Source organism: Accipiter gentilis, chromosome 29 (genome assembly GCF_929443795.1).
Source record: "Accipiter gentilis chromosome 29, bAccGen1.1, whole genome shotgun sequence".
In the NCBI taxonomy this organism is placed as follows: Eukaryota; Metazoa; Chordata; class Aves; order Accipitriformes; family Accipitridae; genus Astur; species Astur gentilis.
In genome coordinates this window covers 2,554,574-2,576,574 of record NC_064908.1, presented here as the reverse complement: position 1 = coordinate 2,576,574, position 22,001 = coordinate 2,554,574, and the positions used below count along the sequence as shown (strand labels likewise).

General features: G+C 57.1%; 2 protein-coding genes across 4 annotated transcripts in view; both read left to right on the top strand.

Annotated features, from left to right (window-relative positions):
• The first annotated feature begins 2,605 nt into the window (after positions 1–2,605).
• On the top strand, positions 2,606–18,634 carry IKBKE (inhibitor of nuclear factor kappa B kinase subunit epsilon). Of its 3 annotated transcripts, XM_049832683.1 has the most exons (21): positions 2,606–2,802; positions 2,969–3,069; positions 3,892–4,032; positions 4,393–4,522; positions 5,005–5,186; positions 5,488–5,648; positions 6,148–6,258; positions 6,506–6,685; positions 7,032–7,234; positions 7,644–7,708; positions 7,789–7,880; positions 8,526–8,627; positions 9,940–10,015; positions 10,119–10,231; positions 10,533–10,609; positions 10,850–10,889; positions 11,722–11,823; positions 13,868–13,964; positions 14,566–14,669; positions 14,986–15,057; positions 15,813–18,634. In XM_049832683.1, exons 2-21 carry the CDS (start codon positions 2,983–2,985, stop codon positions 15,844–15,846), a joined length of 2,169 nt encoding a protein of 722 aa, XP_049688640.1. In that variant the 5' UTR covers positions 2,606–2,802; positions 2,969–2,982; the 3' UTR covers positions 15,847–18,634. The 3 variants fall into 3 exon arrangements, with proteins under 3 accessions (XP_049688640.1, XP_049688641.1, XP_049688639.1); XM_049832684.1 differs by having other exon boundaries at positions 2,606–3,069; positions 7,647–7,708; XM_049832682.1 differs by having other exon boundaries at positions 2,606–3,069.
• A 2,321-nt stretch (positions 18,635–20,955) lies between these two features.
• RASSF5 (Ras association domain family member 5) overlaps positions 20,956–22,001 on the top strand; it is a 32,672-nt gene continuing 31,626 nt past the window's right edge. The window contains exon 1 of the mRNA XM_049832038.1: positions 20,956–21,302. Within this exon, the coding sequence (XP_049687995.1) occupies positions 20,960–21,302 (343 nt within the window). The 5' untranslated portion in view covers positions 20,956–20,959. The remainder of the gene's footprint in view (positions 21,303–22,001) is intronic.

Sequence of the window (22,001 nt, the reverse complement as noted above, 5' to 3'; positions counted from 1 at the left end):
TGGTGAGGGAGGGATACCACAAAGCAGCCCAGCCAGCACATACCCACGCTGGATCCTGCACCCACAGCGTGTGAGCTTGTGCAGAGAGATTAATGGTCCCATTTGGAGGGGACAAGGACACGAGTTACCACACGCATAGAAAATAAGGCTGGAAATGACTTCAAGAAGTCACCCTCTCCCTTTCTCTTCCTGTTAGCTGAGCTGCAGCAAAATGACTTTAATCAAAGCGATTAAAAGTTTCGCTTGGTTAGACTTACGTCACGCCGCTTCCGCAGCTGTCATGAACTCTGCTCCCGGCACCAGCCTGAGCCGCCCCTTCGATAAGCTCAGGGCAAGGGCCAGCCCGTGCCCCGCAGTTTGGCAGCTGAGCAGCTCTCTGGCAGGTTTCTCAAGCAGACTCGCACGTGGCTGGGAAGTGAAGCTCAGCAGTAATTAGCAAACTATAGGCGCAGAGTTTGTGTGCAGGCTGGTGAAGTGTCATATCAGTTTTTGGATGCACCACACGCCGATGGACTCGCCTACCTTTGTAGGCTTCATTTTGTGAGGACAGGGCCCTCAGACACACGTCCACACCAGCCTGAAATAATTTGTGCTGGTGAGACCCTGGCTGCTGGTGCTGAGGCTGGGCAGGGCGAGGCGTGGGTGTCTCTGGGCCAGAAAGCGAGCGGGCAGAGCGAGCAGCCCCGCTCTGCCCTGTGCCGGCAGCGGGGGCGTGCTCTGAGCACCCTGCATCCCATCCTGCACCCTGTTCTGCCTCCTGCATCCTGCCCTGCACCCTGCATCCCAACCTGCATCCCGCATCCCACCATGCATCCCACCCCGCCCTGCATCCCACGTCTCACCCTGCATCCTGCTCTGCATCCACCCTGGATACCACATCCCGTCCTGCCTCCTGCATCCCACCCTGCATCCTGCCCTGCATCCCACTTCCCACCCTGCACCCTGCTCTGCCTCCCACATCCCGCTCTGCCTCCCACATCCAGCCCTGCTTCCCGCATCCCACCCTGCACCCTGTTCTGCCTCCTGCATCCTGCCCTGCACCCCACATCCCACCCTGCCCTGCATCCCACATCTCGCCCTGCACCCTGCTCTGCATCCACCCTGGATACCACATCCCATCCTGCCTCCTGCATCCCACCCTGCATCCTGCCCTGCATCCCACTTCCCACCCTGCACTGCCTCCCACATCCCGCCCTGCATTCCGCATCCCAGCCTGCATTCCGCATCCCCCCCTGCCCTGCATCCCACTTCCCACCCTGCATCCCACATCCCACCCCCCGCATCCCACCCTGCATCCCACTTCCCACCCTGCACCCCGCTCTGCCTCCCGCATCCCACCCTGCCTCCTACATCCCACTCTGCTTCCCGCATCCCACCCTGGATCCCGCATCCCACCCTCCACCCTGTTCTGCATCCCAGCTGCCGGCCGGCTCTGTGAACCCCTGCCTGCTCTCCCTGCTGCCTCTCGCCCTGGCAGGGCTGGGTGCTGAGGATTTGGGGCTGGTTCTGGTCCCTCTCTGGGGACATCCCATGGAGGGACTGCTGTAGCTCCGGGTTCCCGGTGAGGCTGTGCCGTGGCCCTGCCATGAGCATCACGGGGTGCTGCCCACTGACGGAGTGGGATAGACGGCGTCCGTGTTCATGTGGGGAACAGCGATGCTCAGCCCCGACACAGCCACCTTCGCTTTTTCGCACTCAGATGCGAAGTCCTTGATCTACCTGATCGATCTGAATCACCGCGTGACTCCTGGTGAGAGCGATGCTGGCGGTGCAGCTCGGGACCGGCTGGCGCTGGAGCTGGGAAATGCCCCAAAATCTCCCCTCTGCCCCTTGCGCGCCTCTGAAACCCTCTGGAAGCGTTTGCAAGTGCCGGGGCTGGGCCGGATCCATTGCTTCACAGGGATGGGGGATGGGTTTGTGGCTGGGGAAAGGATCAGGGCTCTTTATTCGATTTACACCTGCTTCCTCCCTCCTTTTCTGCCCTTTATTATGAGCAGTTTTACCCGCTCGAGGGCTGCCCCTGGGGATGGGGAGCTGCAGTTCTACAGGAGCCATCCCTGCAGCTGGATGCAGGAAAATTCTGGGACCTGTAACTCCTGCGCAGCAGCTCTCGGAGATGGAGAGCTTGAGCTAAACCACCTCGGCCCTGGCATGGCTCGCGAGGATCCATCCGGAGCAGGCGGTGGCTCTGTAAAGCAGGACAGCGGCAGCAGCTCATCGCAAACGCATCCCGACGTGCGACGCTGCGTCCCGTGCCAGGGACAGCCAGGGCCGAGCACTGACCCCGCGCACGGCGGGTGCTCGCCATGGCTAAGGAAGGCTGCCGCAGCCCCTGGATGCAGATCCCGAGCTGATTTCGCTTCCCGACTCCCCGACCCAGGCAGAGCTGCGTGATGGCTGGTGCTCAGCACCATTTGCTGTTACCGGAGTCCATCCCGGCCCTGGCCGCTGAGCCAGCGGAGCGGCTGCGGAGCCCAGCACGCCTGGGGATGGCTGCAATTCTGGAATTTTTTTTCTCGAGCAGGAAGCTGAAGCATTTCCTCCTCCAGCCGCAGCTGATGCTTGCAGAGCGGGTTTTGCAATCCCATAGGTTTCTGTTCTCGGGGCGGGGAGGTGCCTCTCGCCACCTTGCAGCTCGGCAGTTTGTTTGCTCGTATTTTTTTTTTTTTTTTTTTTTAATGCATCTGTCAGTGCTTCACTGCCAGCCCTGACAGGTCCCAGCGACAGGGTGGTTTTTGGCAGCCTAACAGCTCCGTCCATGCGCGGCCCTTCGTGTGGTGTTGCCCGCTCGGTGCTGGCGAGGTAGGAGGCTGGCGGCTGCTGGCCAAGGACTATGTCCCACGGTCGGCTTTTTTTCTCCGTGCATTGCCAGGCCAGGACGGATAAACGCCGGGGTTCGGTGGTGGGGCTGGAGGAGCCCAGCGGCCCCCCTGGGGGTGACCCGTGTGCTTTCCCCCCCTTCCCGCAGCGGCGCTGCTGGAGATGCAGAGCACCCCAAACTACCTCTGGAGCACCGAGGACCTCCTGGGCCAGGGTGCCACGGCCTGCGTCTACAAAGCTCGCAACAAGGTGAGCGGGGGCACCGGGGGGGGGGGGGGGGCAGCCACCCCAAAACCACGGTTCCCCTCTGTCCCCTCCATCCCTCCTGCCCCGCGGCGCGGGGATGCCCGTGCTCCCCTCTGCTCGCCCTCCCGGGAGCTCCCCGGCTGCCGGCAGCGTTGGGGGCTGCTTCGGGTTTTATTTTCGTTTTTCATTTGGCTGCTACTCCCCCCACCCCCTCCGCGGCACCAGCTCGGGGCTGCGGTTCAAGAGCAGTTTTTGGGGTTGCTCGCAGCCGGGTCCGGCTCACCGGCGCTGCCGTGCATTGGGGGGGGGGGGGGGAAGAAGCTGTTTTGGGGGGAATGCCCAGAGGTTTTGAAAACCCCGTCTTTGGCGATTTGCATATTTCATGCAAACACTTGCCAAGGTTAGAATAGAGCCTCTCTGCCTTGCTGGCTTTTGAAGTTTATTGAGCAAGCTGTCTCTGCAGGGCGCAGGGCAGGAGAGGCGGCTTCGAGGACGGTTTGGAAACAGCCCCGTCCCGCAGAGAGCAGGGAGGGAGCTGCCAGCCACAGCCCCAGCTATAAACGATTTTATGAAGCTGAATAAACACGCTGCCATGTAGCACGTGGGCTTCAGGGACAGGAAGCAAAGGGAGGTGAATAACAGCCGGTTGCTTTTGCAATGGAGAAAACGAAGGCTGGGGGACGCCTGTTCAGAACACACGTCACGGTGTCAGGGTAGTTTGCATCCCGAGCGGGATGTGGGAACAGTAACGGAGCTGATGGAGCTGCTTAGGGTATGGATGGTGTCCCCTCCCATTTCCTTTCTCTCCTTTTCCTCTTTCCCCAGAAATCAGGGGAGCTGGTTGCTGTGAAGGTCTTTAATAACGCCAGCTACCTCCGGCCCCAGGAGGTCCAGATGAGAGAGTTCGAGATGCTGAGGAAGCTGAACCATAAAAACATTGTCAAATTATTTGCCGTGGAGGAGACGGTAAGTGGGACCTCAGCTCAGAAACCCCCTGGGCCAGTGATGCAGGGAAGCTGGTCCGAGGTGCCTTCTCCTCCCACCTCCCTCTGGCTCCACACCAAGCCTCAGCCCACCCCCTTCAGCACTGGGGGCACTGGTAGCACTGGCTCACTGGGCTGGAGCACAAACGTGACCTGCTGTTGTCCCCTGGCCAGGCGCGTGGCACAGCAGGGACATTCTCCAAAACTGGTTTTTCTGAGCAGGAGAAACCCAGGGACCCACCAACCAAGGGAGGGGACCGGTCCCACCTTGGGGGGGCGGCGGATGGGCCACCGGCTGGGACCCGAGGCTGGCCGAGCCCCTCACGTCTGCTCCCCGCTGCAGGGCAGCAGCAAGCAGAAGGTGCTGGTGATGGAGTACTGCTCGAGCGGCAGCTTGCTGAACGTGCTGGAAGACCCGGCGAACGCCTTCGGCTTGGCCGAATCCGAGTTCCTCATTGTGCTGCAGTGCGTGGGTGAGTGGGGAGGGGTCCCTGCACCCCCCCCCCCCGTCCCGGGACGGGTGGCTGCCTGCCGCCGCCAGCGCAGCCCAGGGCCAAGAAGCTGTGGGCTGGGGACCTCGTGGTGCTGGTGGGACCCTGCGGGCGCCAGCCCCAGGCTATGGATGGGACGGTTGTGCTGAGAGGTCAGAAATTGCACCTCTGAACGGCGTGGGTTTGTGAGCTTTGCGTTCAGGGGAAGCCTGAGGGTTTCTCCTTGCGGACCTGCGCCGGGAAGCAGCTGTGGGAGCAGGCTGTGTCCCACGACGGAGGAGCAGGAGGGCAATGCCCTACCGTGCTCATCGTCTCCATTCCCCCAGTCACGTTGGTCCCCATTTAAGTGCAACCAGCCCTGGGGGTTGTCCCCTCGCTGGCCCTTCTCACGTTCCTACATTTCGACAAAAATGCAAAATGCTCCAGCCCCGCGCACGAACGCTGCCTTCCATCCTTGTGCCCAGTGGCAGGGATGAACCACCTCCGCGAGAACGGCGTTGTCCACAGGGACATCAAACCTGGGAACATCATGCGGCTGATGGGGGAAGATGGGCAGAGCATCTATAAGCTGACGGATTTTGGGGCCGCTCGAGAGCTGGATGATGATGAAAAGTTTGTGTCCGTCTATGGGACGGAGGAATATCTCGTGAGTATGGCGTGCCACCAGTCTGGTTGGCCACTGGGAATCCTGGGGGAAGCTGGTCCCCATCCCTCCATCCAACGGCTGGGCAACTTGTAGAGAGCAGCAGTGACTCGGAGAGCCCAGTCTCAAAGGGGCCACGTTTTTCAAAGAAGAGAGGCTCAGCATTTTTGTTGTAGAGTTCCAGTTGACATTTTGTTTAGAGGATCCAGCAGCAGGAGAGGCCAAAGCCAGCGGTCAGTGTTCAATCCCAGCACCCAAGGCTCGATGCAAACCCGCAGCGCTGCTCTCTGCTTCATCCCTGCAGCACCCGGACATGTACGAGCGAGCGGTCCTGCGCAAGCCGCAGCAGAAAGCCTACGGCGTCACCGTCGACCTCTGGAGCATCGGCGTCACCTTCTACCATGCTGCCACCGGCAGCCTCCCCTTCGTCCCCTTCAGGGGACCTCGCAGGAACAAGGAGATCATGTAGGTACCGCGTCCAGCTGGGAGGGCTGGTTGCTGCTGCTGCGTGGGGAGGTGGGACCTGGGGGGCTGAAGGACAACCCGGCTGCGGCTTGGTGTGTGCCAGCAGCACCGTGAGACTGCGTAATTTGCTGCTTATTTATTCCCACATAGCCTAGAAAGCCCTGAAATGTAGCCCATCAAGAGCGTGCATGTGCGGTGTGGTAAAGGATCTGTGCCCCATTTACCACGTTTGCCCTCAAAACACGTTCTCGTGACTTTGTGGCTAAATGGCTGGAAGAGAAGGCAGGGTTAATGTTTGCTTGAAAGTTTTTGACTGTTTCCTGAAGTATTTTCCCTCTGTGTGTTTTTTGTGGTTTGGTTTTTTTTTTCTTTCTGCTAATCGTGTCTTTCCCAGCCCATCCATGCTCTGCCCTTTCCCTCTTTGCTGAACCCGAGGGATGTAGTGCCCAAACAGAGGTCCCTTGGCTTGTTTCAGCTGCAAGAAATTTTCTTTCAACAGGTATAAAATTACCACCGAGAAGCCTGCCGGAGCCATCGCAGGGGTCCAGAAGCAGGAGAACGGGAGCATCGAGTGGAGCTACGAGCTGCCCGTCACTTGCCGGCTCTCCGCGTGAGTGTCCCTTGCAGGAGTTTTTAACGAGGCAGATGAGCTTTTCGTCTGCAGAAGCCAGAGCTCTCAGACCAGGCCTTTGCTTTACAGCCAGGAAAAGGGGGTGTAAGGCAGGGCCGCGGCTCCGTCGGTACGGGAGCTCAGCCACGAGAGAGGGGCTGCAACTCTCCCCGGCCCCGCGGACCACCGCGGTGATGGCTCAGGGTTATGCCAGTCTGTGCTAACATCTCTTCTGCTGCTGCTGCAGGGGGCTGAAGGACCAGCTGGTACCCATTTTGGCTAACATCCTGGAGGCGGATCAGGAGAAATGCTGGGGATTCGACCAGTTTTTCGCAGAAACCAATGACATTTTGCACAGGATCGTGGTCGACGTCTTCTCCCTGCAGCAAGCTTCCTCGCATCGCATCTACATCCATTCCTACAACACGTAAGGATGCCGAGGCCGTGTTAAAAGTGAATTTGGGAATTGAGCTCAGGAGCCTCGGCCCCTCACTTCAGTAGGTGAACCTGGGGGGAGCACCCATTCCCTTTGCATCGCAGTTAAACCAGCTTAAAACAAACCAGGCTCAAACCAGCCTTTGCTGGGGAGTTCATTAACTGGGAGCTGTCAGCTCCTGGCATGGCACATGGAGAGCCCCAGGGGGGTTGTCTGAGGGGCTCTGCTGACTTTGTGCAGTATTTTACTATGAGAAGAGGGTGGCAGGCTGTTAAAGCGATGGAAATCTGAGCGCTCATTGCTTATTCCCTATCCTTTCATTTCTTCTTCATTTCAGTACCACCAAGTTTTTAGATGCTGTCTTCAAACAAACAAATATAGTCCCTCACCATCAAGAATATTTTTTTGAAGGCCATCTGTATGAGTTGGATCCTAATCTGCAAGCTCATAATTTCTGCAAAACCACAGAGCACAACCCCCTGACCTTGCTGAGCACCGCGGAGCAGCCAGAAGAGATAGTAGGAGTGAGATACAGAGACCGTGAGTACCGTTGGCTTGGAGATGCATCACGGCATGCCGGGTGGGTGCCATAAGAGAGATTTCCTTAAATTATTATCCTAATAGACTCCAGTGCACAGCAGGAGGTGGAAGGGTTACGATGCTGTAGCAGGATTAGGAGGTTTCAGGGTCAGTTTTCCCCCGCCGTGTGCTGTAGCTCCATGGCCACCCACCACACGGGGCTCTGCAGGTGGTTCGTGCCTTCGTCCACATTTCCAAAATACCTTGGAGGGCTGCGCTAAGCCTCCAGCATCGCGGCTGCTCCTCTGCCTGAAATCCTGAGCGGCCGCCGGTTTTTCTTAGGTGGGTGTGAGACATCCCTGTGGGTCTGCAGCCGCGGCTCGGGAGCTCCAGGCTCGCCCCCCAAAGTGACCGCTGTCTGTCTTTCCAGCAGCCCTTGAGTTTCCAAAGTTTGTCCCCAAGGTGGACGTGGTGGCCGACTGCGGCGCAGCCAAGGTACGTGGGGGTGTCCGTGCATCCCGGGGGACCCCCGGCCGCAGAGGTGCAGCCGCCGGCAGCACCCTTTGCTTTTGCAGAGCGCGGTGGGTGCTGTGCACCAGACGCTGCGGATCGCCCAGGACCTGCGGCGCTGCCGGGAGCTGCTGGCGAGAGGGGTCCACTGGGTGATGTGAGTGCCGGAGCCACCGCGGTCGTGGGCGGCGTGGGGGGGACCCCCATCCCTTCCCAGCACCAAGAGATTTGTGTGTCGAGAGTTAAACCCCTCGGGGTTTTCCAGCCTCTTCCAGACAGTGCAGGACCGCTGGGTCTGGTGGGATGCGGTCAGGGCGTACTGGGAGGGGGCACAGCGCAATGGTCAGTGAGTGCCAGGCTGCGAGGGGGCTGGACCTATAGGAAAATACCACTCGGTGGTGTGAAGATGCTCCCGTTCCTCTTTGTTACTGTTGAGTCACTTTTTTTCAGTTTAGGAGATGCTGAGGAAAACAGAATAATAATTATTCTAATAGTAATAATAATAGTAGTGGTAGTAACAACAATAATAATAATAATAATAATAGTGCATTTTCACTGTCCCACCTATTTCCTTCGGGGCAGGAACTTCTTGTGCAGTGGCAGGACAGTGCCCAGCAGGCAAGACCCCCCTGCCCAGGAGCTGCACCCAGTTTTACATGCATCCAGCCCCCCATTTTCTCATGAGCAGCCAGAGAGGAGCCACCAGCTCCATCCTAAACCCCCGCCACGCGTGGCCGGTGATGGGACGGAGGTCGGGCTGCCGGGGAGCGTGAGTCGAATGGGCTGTTTTCTGTCCTGGCAGCGGGAACCTGAAAACAGAGTGCTTGAGGATTTTGGAGCAGAGGAGAGGGGCTCTTTCGGTGCTCACCTGCCTGCAGCTCACTGAGGTGAAGACCCGCGTGCTGTAAGTGTGGCTTTGCGGCTGCGGGAATGCAGGTGCTGGGCTGCGGCTGCTGCAGATAAGATACAGGACTCTCAAAGGTGCCTGAATAATCAGAAATAAGTAAAATTCCAGGAATAAGCTGGTAGCTGGAAGGTAAGAGGCTTTTTCGCTGTACGTGGAGGCTGTGGGACATGAGCCACTCTGGCTGTTTCTCCCTCTTTGCTTCAGTTTTTAGTGATCGGTCCCTGGTTTCGCAGGAGCCCAGAATTAGTCCTTGCTCCCTGGCTCCTGCTCCAGGGTTTTCTGACTGTTACAGCCCACGAGCTGCAGAGTTAGTGCGAGAAGGAGACAGGGCTGCTGCTGCCAGCTTGTGGGAAAGGGGAAAAAAAGAGCCGCTGCTGCCAGGAGAGTTAAAATAATGGGCAGGATGGCATCAGGGGCCACGTCCCCTCTGGGGTCTGGCCACCACGGCCAGCCCCGCTCCCTGCAAACAGCCTTGGAGAGCCGAGCGTGGGGAGCATCGGGCAGCGGCCGGCAGCCCATCGTGCTGCGTTCCCACGGAGCCGGCATCCCGCCTGACCACACCATCCGTGATGAGATGTCTCTTATTTCCATTCAAGAGGCTCCACGAATGGAGCATTCATCGGAGGCTGAAGTACGGAGAAACCCTGGGCTGTCCTCAACATAACCGATGCATTCATTCCCACTCAGGCTGCCCCAGGGAAAGCTGACCTGTTTTATCTGAAGTAACCCACGGTTATTTTGCTTTTCTGTTTTGTTGTTGTTGTAGTGGAAAATTCTTTGCTGCTGGGCTGCTGTTCTTCCATTCTTTTCAATTTAGCAAGTCTTTTAATTTCCATTTCACCCAAAAAGACAGGGACACATGGTTCCCATTGACTTCAGCCGGATTAGCGCAGGGCTGTAGTGCCAAGAGCGCTAATGCTGCAGCTGGATGCTGCTGCCTTATCCATCCCTTCCAACACGGTCTGGATCAGGCGTATTTCTGCTGACTTCGCCAGCGTGCACCGCTCGGCGTTACACTCCCGTGCCAGCTGCAGGGAGGCAGACAACATCTGATCTGGCGTAGAACCAGTGGCTATGAAGCTAAGAATTTTGGAACAAATTGGACACAACGGGGTGAGTTTTTACCGGATCAGCGCTTTGCATCTTGCGGCTCAGATTCGGTACCCTGAACGCAGAATTATTGCCTGAGCAAACCACCCCAGCGACTCTGACACTGCCTCCACCACGGGATGGATTTTCTTTGCCCAGGTGACGGCTGCCTCTGGCTTCTGTTCTGCTTCAGGACTATTCGTTTTCTGACTTTCTTCAGGTACGAGGCTGTTCCTGCAGGCAGCGGGGTGCCGGCTCTGAAGGACGTGGCCACGGTGAAGACAAGGCTGCAGAGGGTGAGCCCCCGCGGGCAGCCGGCTCCGTGCGGGGCCGGGGAGCACCCGCAGCCGCGGGTGATTTTCGGAGCAGCCGGCCCCAACGTCTCCTCCTCATCCGCAGGTGGCCGAGGAGCTCTGCCAGTGCTCCCACAGCATCTTTGACTTTCAAGGGGCGCTGGACGGCATTTTGACTGAACTGGTGAAGCACGGGCAACAAGTGCATGAGGACAAGAGGTTTGTAGTAGAGCCGGCTTTACCGAAATGCCTGCCAACGCTCTGCTGTTCTCAGCTGGATTGAGCAGACATCGCCGCGGGCTCCCGAACAGCCAGGCACAGCCCTTCATTGCAAACAGCTTTTAACAGCCCTGTGCACGCACGTGTAACGTTGCGTGATGTCCCTGTGCGCAGACGTGGGTAGCCGCAGTGTCCCCTAGTTACGGCGTGTTCGGGTTTCACCCCAAAGTGCTAATTTCACCCCAACCTCATACCCTTCCTCTTGCGGGGTCTCACGTCTCCTTCCCTGTCCCGATTTCAGCATCCGGCAGATCGAGTGCTGCCTGGAGAAGATGCAGCTGATCTACAAGCAGTTCAAGAAGGCCAGGACGTGTCTGCGTAAGTGCCGGGGACGGCAGCCCTGGGGGCACGAGGCACGGGGCTGCAGCAGGAACATCCCTGTGGAAAATTTGATTATTTCAGTTTGCTGGGTTTAGCAGTTATTTCTGTGCCATAACAGTAGTCCCAGGGGCTGCGGCCCTGAAAAGCCCCTCGAGTGATCTCTGTGTGTTGCGAAATTGCCCATTTATTGGGTTATGAACCAGAAAACGTGTGGTGACCGGTGTCTTTCCTCCTCAGGGCTGGGCTACAATGAGGAACAAATACACAAGCTGGATAAGTAAGTCCCAACCCTCTCCCTTTTCCAGGTGTTTGGTGTCTCTGATTGAATCCTAAGGGGATGTAAAATATTCCTGGGTCACTAACGCTGAGAGAGGGCACCTGTAAACGGCTTCTGTGATGGTTCATCCATGCGGGACCTTTCACAGCAAAAACTTTGAAGCTACAAGCTATTTCAGAGGAAGATGGGAGAAAAACCCTGCAGACCCAGGGGCAGGGTGCTGCTGGTGGGCCAAATCCCTGCGTTGGACTGCGGGGATAAGCACATTTCAGGCTATTGCTCACACAATACTTAGTTTGTGGCCATTTATTCGCTGAGATGCTGATTTAGGAAGTGTCCATGCTTTCACGTCTGCTTGACTTTCAGTGGGGGTGAAGTGTCTGACGCCTTTTGTGCCTTTAAAAATCCTCCTTTCAGTTTCCACTGAAAGTGGGGGAATTTTACATAGGCAAGAAATAAAGCGCACTTCAATATATACCAGGGATGGTGCAATTTAACGGGCAACTCCTTTATCTTAATTAATCTTCAGTCTAACCTTGGACATTTGCCTAAAATTCCAAGGTAAAGACTTCTCAGAAGTGCCCCAGGGGTGGGGATGACAACCCAGCTGGGTCCCCCTGGCCCCCGAAACCCCCCTGCCCTCTTCATCATAATTAGGTTGTGTTTGCTCTGTAACACTGATGCAAAATTCATTACTGAGCATCCAGTCCCTCTTTCTCCATTTGGGAGCCAGCTTTAGGTCTCCTGCCATGTGAACTGTGATGTTCATTTTCATACATTTAAGGAAATAACAGTGTTCTCTCTTTTTTTTTTTTCTTTCTCCTGGTTTTAGGGTGAATTTAGGGCATCTGGCCAGGAAGGTTCTGTTGATTTTCCAGGACAACTGTGTCCAGCAGTACCAGGAGGCTCTGGCCCTCCACGGCAGCAGGATGAGGTACCAGCCCCTGGGGTTTCGGGGCTCTGGCTTTCGGAGCTGGTGGGGATGGGAGAGGGGACTTTCCAGTAACCTTCCAACGACCAGGGCTTCAGAATGCACTCTGCTATTGATTGAGTATTGGGAAGCAGATGGAGATGATGTTGTTGGTAACTGCTGCCGAGGGACTCGTAAAGGGGTAATAAGGCCTTAAAGAAGCAGCTCTGTGTGACTGCTAGAAATCCTGCTGTGTACGCTGGTTCTTATCCCTTGCCATGTATTTCTGCCCTGTTGTTTTAAGTTTTTTGTTTTTAAAAAGCCCCCCAAACTCGCAGCTTGAGTTCAAGCAGCTGGTTACCTCGCTCTCTGATGGGGAGAGGTTATTTTATCAGGACAAAATTGCTATTGAGACAAAGAGATCTACTTATTAGGAATGATTTTCTGTTAAACGGCGTTTGGGGAATAATGCAAAGAGCAAATTACCTTGTGGTGATTGAGCACAATCCACTGCCTATCGCAGCAGCAAAGAGCAGGGGTGAGGAGGAGGCCGTTAGGGGAAGAGGATGTTGCAGAAATTGGATTTTTATTGCAAGGTTCCTTTTAGAGAGGAGCATCCGTTCCCCTGGGCTGCCAGTGTGGGCAGAAGGAGAACGATTTTCTAGAATGCCTCCTAGAATTAAACCCGGCTTTTGACCTGGTCCCTATTTCTGGTGTGGAGTAGCCCTGCACAGGATTTACTAGGGGGTGGATTTTTAGGCTAGAAGTTTGTCCCAGGTGCTCAGGAATGTCCCAGGAGCAGCAGGCAGTGTCTGCCCTGTCCCTGCCCTGTCCTGCCTTGCCTCGTCCCTGCCTTCTCCCCTTTCCAGCCTCAGCTTGTGCAGCCGGGACTTTCCACGCTGCAAACCCTCGCCCACGGGCAGGTTTCACTTCGGGGACAGAAGATGTTGCCCACAGTCGCCTCCCACCATGTCCCATCACGGGGCACTGAAATCTCCCCTTGGCTTCAGTGGGAATTTTGTCTCAGGGTGGGATTCCTCTCTGGGTGTAGAGCCCCACAAAACCCACGCAGCGCAGGAGCCCTGTCTGCACTAAAGCAGGGCTTTTAGCTTTGCTCACAGGGAGGAAAAAAGCTTCTTCATGTTCTTCTGGAGTATTTTTGTATCTGTTTTTCTGTCCTTAGGGAGAAGGCACCGTGAGTCACAAGTGGATATTTTTGATTTATTGTTAGTTCAGTTTTAATCGTCCTGTTTTGAGTTTCTTCCTGCTAGCAGCCAGGGGTTGTGGTGTGGTGGCTGTTTTTCTGGGGACTGGAGGTGGACCGTTCACCTGAAATATTCTTTCCTTTTTTCTTTTTTTTTTTTTTAAAGCCAAACCAAGTCTCTTTTCATCCAACTCACGGCGCACCTGCTGGGTGCGTGGCACCTCCACCTTGGTGCCCCTCACCCTGGCAGGAACAAGGCAGTCGGTCCCCAAAAAACTCACAGGAGGATTTACACCCCAGGCTGGGGCAGAGCAGAGCAGGGCACTGGTCGCACCATCCTGGCCCAGCTCAGCCCCAGCGGCAGAGCCCGCCGAGATGCTGCCTGGTTGGGGCTTTGGTGTCAGCCGTGGTGCCTGCAGAGAGACTGGCCCCAAGGACGTGCGCGGGGGGAACCCTTCTGGCCTTCATACGCTTCAAATGCGAAAGGAGAGCATGTATGAAGAAATGCAAAAGCAAGAAGCCTTTTTGAGCAGATGGTCAGTCCTCCACAGGGCACGGAGGACCGGCCTGCGCGGCACTTACGGCAGAAGGGATGGGCTTGAGCTGTCTCTCATATAAGCAACACTTTCCCTAATTAATTTGCTATTAGTGTTGTTTGGATAACCTGGCCTATGGTGGCTATTAGCAGAGCTGCAGCTGCGATTACAACGCTGTTGTGACTCACTTGCTTTCCTTCAGGATTTTAACTTAAATCCAGACAGGTTTGCAGAAAGCAGTACAGAAGTAAAACACACACGCAAAAAAATTATAACCACGCTGCTGCCGAACACTGACCGGGAATTTTCTCATCGTTTTTCTTTCTAGGAAAGTCTGTGAGATAAAGAAACATCTGAAGAGGCTCAGCAACTGCATCAGCGCCTGCAGCGTGGAGGCAATGGAGTGCCAGGACTGCCTGCAGAGCGTAGGTGCCCGCGCGGGGTCCTGCCCGGGGTGCAGCTGCACAGCATCTCCCCGCTTCCAGATAACGCTGCTGCTCCCCTCTCCCAGCACCCACCGTATGCATGAGCGCCTGTCTTCAGTAGGGAAACCCTGGAGCATTTTTAAACAACTTGCTGCAGTTCTTTGGGGGTGATCCACACCGGAGAGCTTGCTTCCCCCCACTGCGCGAGCGAGGAATGGGTAAAACTTTGGCAGTGGCACCCCTGGTCTGGAGGACTGCCTGGCGCACGGGAATCTGTACCCGGTAAACAGGAATTGCTGTAGTAGAAAAATGATGCTTCACCTCCAGCTTTCGCGATGGACTACCTGCCAAGCTGCGGCACAGCCACCCAGTAGATGCCCTAGTCCTTTGGTTATTTTATTTCGTTTGAACTGACGAAGTGGATGTGCTGCGTGTGACTATGTAGGCGTCATTTCCCCAAAGTGTTTTGTCCCGGGGTAGGCACGCCGCACTCGCAGGGCTGCAGGGAGAAAGAGCCCAGGCACTGCAGCACCCGGGGATCAGACCACCATGAACAGCCCCGCTGTCTGCCCAGGGCTGCCAAGTCTCTCCGTCTCTGCAGGCTCTGGACAGGTTTCTCCAGACGGAGAAACGGAGTTTGGCCCCGGTTCCTCCCGTGCCTTCACCCTTCCATCTGAGCCAGGCACGCCAGGAGATGGCTTTTCGGTGAGTCTTTTTGGAAGAGGGTTTTGCGGACAGCCCAGCTCCCCTGGGAAGAAGCGGGACCTCCCGCTGCTCATCCTCTGCACCAGCAACCGGGCAAGCGTTGGGGCGAGGGCTCCGCGTCTGCAGGGCTGGGACAGTCTGCGTTAAAAGCCCTTCACCGCCGCGCACGCCGTGGCCCTGCCGGGTGCGATCCCCGCTCGGCGACCCGTGGGTCGTCATCCCTGCCGGCTCAGCCAGCCCTTCTGCAGGACGTGGTCCTGCGGGGAGCAGGAGGCTGAGCAGCACGGGGGTAAGGGGCTGGTTGTGTCCCCGGCAGGATGCAGGAGCTCCTGGAGCAGATGAGGTCAGTAACTTGTGATCTCCAGTTCAACAACAGCATCATCGAGCGGTGAGTAAGAGCGACCAGAGAGGCTGCTCTGAGCAGCGATTCCTGCCCCTAACACCAGGACATGGCCCCTGGGAAGGGGTGGTGGGTCTGGGTGGGCTCCCTGGGAGTCTGTGAATGAGCTCCGGCGTGGGGAGCCGTGCCCGGCACCGAGCACAACCACAGCTACTCATGGGGTGGTTCACGTGGTGGCACCAAGTTTACATCATGATCTGGCAGCAGAAGAGAGGTTCTCTCTCTTGGAAGTTTAAGCATGATCTTCTGCAAATGCTATGTCATGTCTGCACCCTCTTTCCAGCCTTTTTTCCTGGGCTGCTCAGCAGTGTCAGCTGCTGACTGCGATGGAGAAGTGGAGGCTTTCCGTTTCTGGATGAAACTCTGCAAAACCCAGCATCCTACTGCTGACAAACCCCCCTGGGTTTTTTCCTCGGCAACCTTTTTTTGAGGATCTAAATGCAAATCAACAATATGGATATGCATATCAAAATGTCAAAGGGTTTCAGATCAGATTTTAAAAGAAAAAAAGAAATCGGTGATTCACCCCAGCCCTGTTTTTATAGGACCAACTGTGTTGTTGCAGCATCTCCACTGTGAATAAGGGGATAAGCAAGGTCTGGTATGCTTTCAGTATGAAGAGCTTACCCCAAGAGACACAGGAACGAGCCCAAAGACTAGTGCCTAGCCCAAACTGTAGTTTAGGACTGCATGAGCCCAGGTGATTCCTCTCTAGCCTAAAGCCTTTGGTTTTGTTCCTGCAGGTTAAGTGGGGCTGCCCCCACTCCTGGTATTTGAGAGATGTGGTGAATTTGCAGCTGCTGAAGCAAACCGCTTTCCACAGCAGGGAACACTTACAGCACTTTGGGTCCAGAGCATCGGAGACATTTGACATTCGTGTTTGAGGAGCTCTCTGTGTCCTACCTCTCCGCTCCAGCACTTTTGCACAGTTCACCAGCATTAGCTTTGAGTGGCTTGCAAGCCTTGAGCCTCTGAAAATTTGACCAGAAAATTGTTGGGTTGGGGGTTTTTTTCCCTTTTAAAAAGTGCTTGAAGGACTTCACGTTTTTCTAGCTTCCCCGCATCACCATGTCAGATGATGAAGAGGCTAGACAGATAAATTATCTTTTGCCCTCTTACTCGTTCAGGGATTACTCCCACTTTTAACGTACTTCTGCTCCCTGAGCCTTCATGGAGCAGGGCAGGAGCCCAAGGCAGGAGGGATGCTGTACGTGACGGACAAGAGAGGAGATCCAGCCCAGGACGGCTCCAGTGCTCTGCCCAGGAGGCAAGAAGAGCATGGGGAAGGTGGAAGCCGCAGACGTCTGCCCGCAGACACTGCAGCCTCCCCTCCTGCTCCAGGGCTTCACCTCCAGCCCAGCCCTGTGTTTGGGCTGCTGAGGGGCACGGGAGTGGGAGGCCGAGGGAGGATTCTCTTTTTTTGGTACATTTCTATAAATGTAACTGTGTTCTGTGTTTATGCATGTGAGGGTGTGTGCCTTCTCCAAACAACCCTGTACTGAAACTGTGGCTCCAGCCACCGAACCTGGGGGTGCTACTGAATGCCAAGGCAAAATCTCAGACAAAAGGGCTCCCGCAAACCCTCTCCAGGCACATCTCCGCAAGAGAAAGCAAGGATATTTCTTTTTCTTTTAGGTGAAAGATGAAAAGAAATCCTAAGCAGCCACCCCTGCTGTTCACACGCAGGCTGAAAGGATGCATTCATCTGTGGAGGTGACAGCAGCCGGGATGGCAGAGCTGGGATGGGGACAGGAGGGACCTGAGCAGCTTCTCTGAGGGCTGGCTGTGAGCGTTGGAGCTGCCCCGGGATGGGCATGCACAACACTTCACCCCTGTTACGCTCCAGAGAAATAGGATGGAGGGGAAACACGTTACCCCCCACCTCATTGCCCCCCAGGAAGCACACAGAGAGCTGCAGAAGGACCCCAATGCTCCACGTCGGGGCTGCACCCAGCCCTTTGTTAGGGGTAGTTATTATGCTCTGATTTTCCTACTGGTTTTTTGACCTTGGGTTTTACAAGGAGCCGTAATCCTCTGGTTATCGGCTGAGTCAGCTGCTCAGCAGCAGCAGCGTGCGGAGCAGCGATACGGGAAGCCTGGGGTCTCAGGAGCGTGAGCGTTAGATGGTATCAAGGAGCTCTTTGTGGGAAGAGTCAGACACGCCGCCCCTCCGTCCACCTCTTCCCGCCTGTCCCCAGCGTGATTTATGGATTCTCACCCTGATCCCACAACCCGCATTCCGTAGTGCAGCAGAGGGGACCAACGTCCCCAGGCTGCAGCCAAAGCCAGGCAGGGTGACAAATCCCATCCAGCCGGGCTCAGACGTGAGTATTTACACCTGGGAGGCTCCTGGCAGACCAATGGGCAGAATTGCCTCGGCTCTTCCCACCGCTCCCTGGCACACACGAGTGCAAAACCATATAAATCTCTGCCCTGCCCTCCGAACCCTCCCCAGGGAAGGGGACCGCGCTACTGAGGCTCACGGTGGCAGCAAACGGCTGGTGGGAAGCGCTGGTCCCCCCTGGTCCTGCAGGGTGGGAGGCTGCTCTGGCAGGAGAAATGAATGCTTGGATTCATTCCTGTTCCCTGCACAAAGCCCTTCCCTCTGTGTTTGCCCGGTTCCTACCAGTGTGTAAACTGTGACTGGCTGCTGGGGTTAAAGGACAGCACTGGCACCAGCAAAGTCCAAGGCTGAGGGACTTGCTGCAGCTCCCAGGGACTGATTGTGCATCTGGAAGGAGAGGTTGAGCCACCATCTGGGCAAGCAAACGCGTCTGACTCGGCAGCAGTAGGGATGCTCAGAGTGCCTGCCTGGACCCGTCCCTCCATAGAAAACAAAACACCCGACTCTGCCCTTCACCTTTCCCTCAGTTTCCTCTCCAGCCTCTTTTCTGGAGGTGACACACGTTAGCTAAACCAAAAGCCTTCAGCCGAGTCTGGGCCTGCCGTGGCAGTTCTGGCTGCCCGGAGGCTGTCCCCAGCCCCTGGGAGCCGGGAATCTCATTCCCTGACGGTGCTCAGAAGCAGAGCTGCAGCAAGGATAGAGCAAGGGGTGGCCGGCCACGGATGCTCCTTGGATTGACCGTAGCAGCAGATATTTCTAACCTCTGCTGGGAGACGTACGGGGACGTAAGGCAAAGTAATGCATCCCTGGAGCTGAACGTCTTGCTGCAGCGCTGCCCCGAGTCTCAGCAAGGGAGCAAAAGGAGGAAGGAGTGGCAGCTCTGGGGCTGTGCCCGGCTTTGCTTTCTTGTAAGAACAGGCAAAGCGCGCCCAGGAGCTCCCCCCGCCAGGAAACCTTCCTGAGTGGAATTTGGCACCAAGCTTTGCCATTCATTTTCATAGTAAAACCCAACATCCTGACTGTCAAACCCAACTGCTTACTGTAGAAGAGGTGGAACTAAGCAATCACTTAAAAGCTTTTCTCCCGCAAACTATTTTCTAGGATTCTCCTAGTTTTATAATGAACATTATTTTTAATCCAGCTCGAATTCACTGACATCCCCTGTAGGAGCAGGGCAGGGAGCCCAGGCAGAGTCTCCTGCCGCACTTCCTCGGATTCAGTGGAGCTGCACTGATTCGTACCAGCTGAGCGTTTGACCTGGAACATGTTTGGCTTCAACAAAAAGGGATTTATTTCTTGGCAAAAAGAAAAAAGAGTCTTTGCTAATAGCCCTTGTCATGCTTAAACTGCCATAACACAGCAGCTGCAAAGGGGACTCCCGGAATCCAGATGAAACAGGAATTTTCCTGCCAATGTTAATTAGGGTTTTTTTCCCCAAATATTTTAACCCTTGGCCTAAAAGAGCTTCCTAGGCTGTCAGACCTGAATACCTGGAGAGACAGCTGAGAAGGGTAACAACTCTGCCACATCTCTCGTGCAGGTATGAGCCAAAGCTTCCTACGTCGACAGAAAATACGACATTATTTATTCTAGAAGCTGGGGTCTGCAGCTTCCAGCCCTGGCACAGCCACATCAGCTGCCAGCAAGAAGGGGCCAACGCCTGTGACCCCTGGGCAGAGGGTCCTTGGCATCGGGGAGGACTTTCCCCGAGGATGTCAGCCTCCGCTGGAGCATCTCCTGCGGGAAATTGGCTGCAAGCTGCAGTCAGGCTGTGCGTGCACTCCCGCTGCGGCCGCTCGGCTCCCAGGCACCGGGGATTTCCTCGGGGGCGAGGGAAACCAAAGTCCTTCACCATCAGTGGGGGATCGATCCTCTCCTGCCTCCTCCACCCTGACGCCGCAAAACTGAGACTGAAATTGTGCCTCAGGATGGCACTGGAAAAGCAAACATCCAGAATGGTTTTAACAGGTTCCCAGCCAGGTGCCAGGTAGATCTTTGCCCCCAGAAAGGTCGTCTGCTTTCTTGCAGGTGATTCCTTATACTATCAATGGTCTGGGAAGAACACAGGATAAAACACCAAGTTTGGGGGAAACAATTTACCCAGGGAAAAATCTGCTGCTGTTCTCAAGCAGAAGCAGAGGACTCATGAAAGTGAATCAGGATCCTGAATAGGGAAGGAAAAGACCTTCCAAAAACTAATCTTGCTACTTAGCACAGAACAAAACTAGAATTTTTCAAGCTGCATTATTGCTCCTTTAGTTTGAAGCTCTTATTAGTGACTGCTTATGGCACTAGCCTTTTGTAACTCAGAGCCAGTGTTTTAATCCATCCTTCAAATTAAAATCCTTGAAAAGGATTTAGATATCCTTGGCTTATCCTGTCCTCAAGAATTCATGAGACATCAAATTCAGCTTCCCGCGAGCTCAGAAGCCAGGAGTCACACAGCCCAGCACTGCACTCACTGCAGCTGCCTCTTTTACCCGGCTGCTCTCACGCAAACCAAAGAAGTTCAGGGGCAATTCTTTCTGAGATACATATTTCAAACCAGTATGACCACGGGGGAAAAGGGCAGTAGCTCCTGCCTCTTCCAGCCAGCGGGGAAGGCAATACGGTGACAGGGGACCTTCGCATCGTGTGCGATATCCAGCCCTTGCGTTCAAAGGAGGAGAGAGTCACTTAGTAATCAGACTGGCGGAGCGGCAGAGGACCACGCCGCCCCCCCCCCCATTCGTGCACCCCCAAAACCTCCTTGGCCCAGGGGAGAGATTTGCAAGCCAGCTAGGCAGGCACGGGCATCCTCGGAGCTGGAGCCTGCTTGGAGCCACTTCAAAATTTGGCCATAATATTTTCCTTTTCGCATTTCCCACAACCACAAGAGCCTCATTTGGGAGAGATAATTACTTCGGCTCACCGCCCTGAGAGTCGCCCCGGAGCCCCTGCTGTCATTGCAGTGGGGAAAGGTAAATTTCTTCCAGCTGCTCTCACAGCCTGGTCCACGCACCCGCCTTGTGCCAGGGGAAGGTTTGAAGGTTTGCACCGGCCTCTTTCAGTTTCATCCGACAGCTCCCGCGGGGGCAAAGCCCCGGCCACGGGTGGGAGGTGGTTGCGCTCAAGGAGAAAGCCCCCGGCTCCGCTTTTTGCTTCATTCCCCCCCCCCCCCCCCGCGGGACCCGGACCTTGGGGGGGGGTAAGGGGGGATGTCCGAGCTCCCCCAGGCAGCCCGGGTCCCGTGGAGGGGGGGAGGCGGGGGGAATTCCCACGGGGGACATCCCACGGGGAGGAGAGTTTCCACGAGGAAGGAACACCCGGGGGGTGTGGGGGGGGTGCCCAACGCCGATTGCTCCCGCGGAGGGGGGGGGGGGGGCGGACACCCAGGGGTCGGTCCTCCGGGGAGTCTCCACGGGAGGGGTCCCCCGTAGGGCCGGTCCCGGTCGTCCCCGTCCCCCCCCCCCCACGACCGTGTCTCCTCCCACCCACCCACCCGCCCCCCCCCGGCCGGGTCCAAGGCGCCTGCGCTGCCCCACACCCGCCCGGCTCTCCCAGCCCATGGCGTCGCCGGTCTTGGGGCCGTGCCCCCCCCGCCCGCTGCCGCCCTCCGTGCCCGTTTCCATGCGGCGCCGGCGACCACCGCCCGGTCCCCCCGTTCCCCCCGAAGCGACGACCGGTCGTTCCCCGGAGAGCCCCGGCGGGGTCAGGGCGGTGAAGCTGCGGCGGCGGCGGCGGCGCGGCGGAACCCCCCGGCTGCTGCCCGACGTGCGGAGCATCTTCACGGTACCGGCAGAAACGGCGGAGGGCGGCCGCGGTCACCGCTTCGTCCTCCGTCCCCCGCCCCGCGGCTGGTGCGACCTGTGCGGTGAAGCGGTGCGGGAGCGGGCCCTGCGCTGCGACTGTGAGTCCTGCCTGCGCCCTGCCTGCGCCCTGCCTGCGCCCTGCCTGCACCCTGCCAGCACCCTGCCTGCGCCCTACCAGCGCCCTGCCTGCGCCCTGCCAGCGCCCTGCCAGCACCCTGCCTGCACCCTACCAGCACCCTGCCTGCACCCTGCCTGCGCCCTGCCTGCACCCTGCCTGCGCCCTGCCTGCACCCTGCCAGCGCCCTGCCAGCGCCCTGCCAGCACCCTACCAGCACCCTGCCTGCGCCCTGCCTGCACCCTGCCTGCCCATCGCTGCCCCGCAGCCCTGCCCGCATCGCTGCCCGGCCGCTTCATCCCGCACTGCAGCCCTACCTGCCGCTCTGCCCGACTCTACCGGCCCGCAGCCTGCGCCCTTGCCCGGGTTCTTCCTTCCCCCCCCCCCCCCCCCGGCCCCTCTCCCTCCCTTTCACCCCCTCTCCCTCCCCCCCGGGGATACCGCGGGGACCTGTCGGGCTTCCCTGGGGCGGAGGGGGGGGTCCCCGGTTCCCCGCGGTGCTGCGCTCCGGGTGTTGGATGGAGGAAGGGACCCGGGCCGGGGTCTGCCCGCAAAGGGGCCGCTGTCCCCGGGGGACCGGGCTGGGCACCGGGACCGGGTGTTGGGGACGGGTGCGGTGAGGTGCTGCCGGATGGATTTGGGAAATGAAGCTTTTCCGGGAAAGAGGAGGTGATCGGGTAAT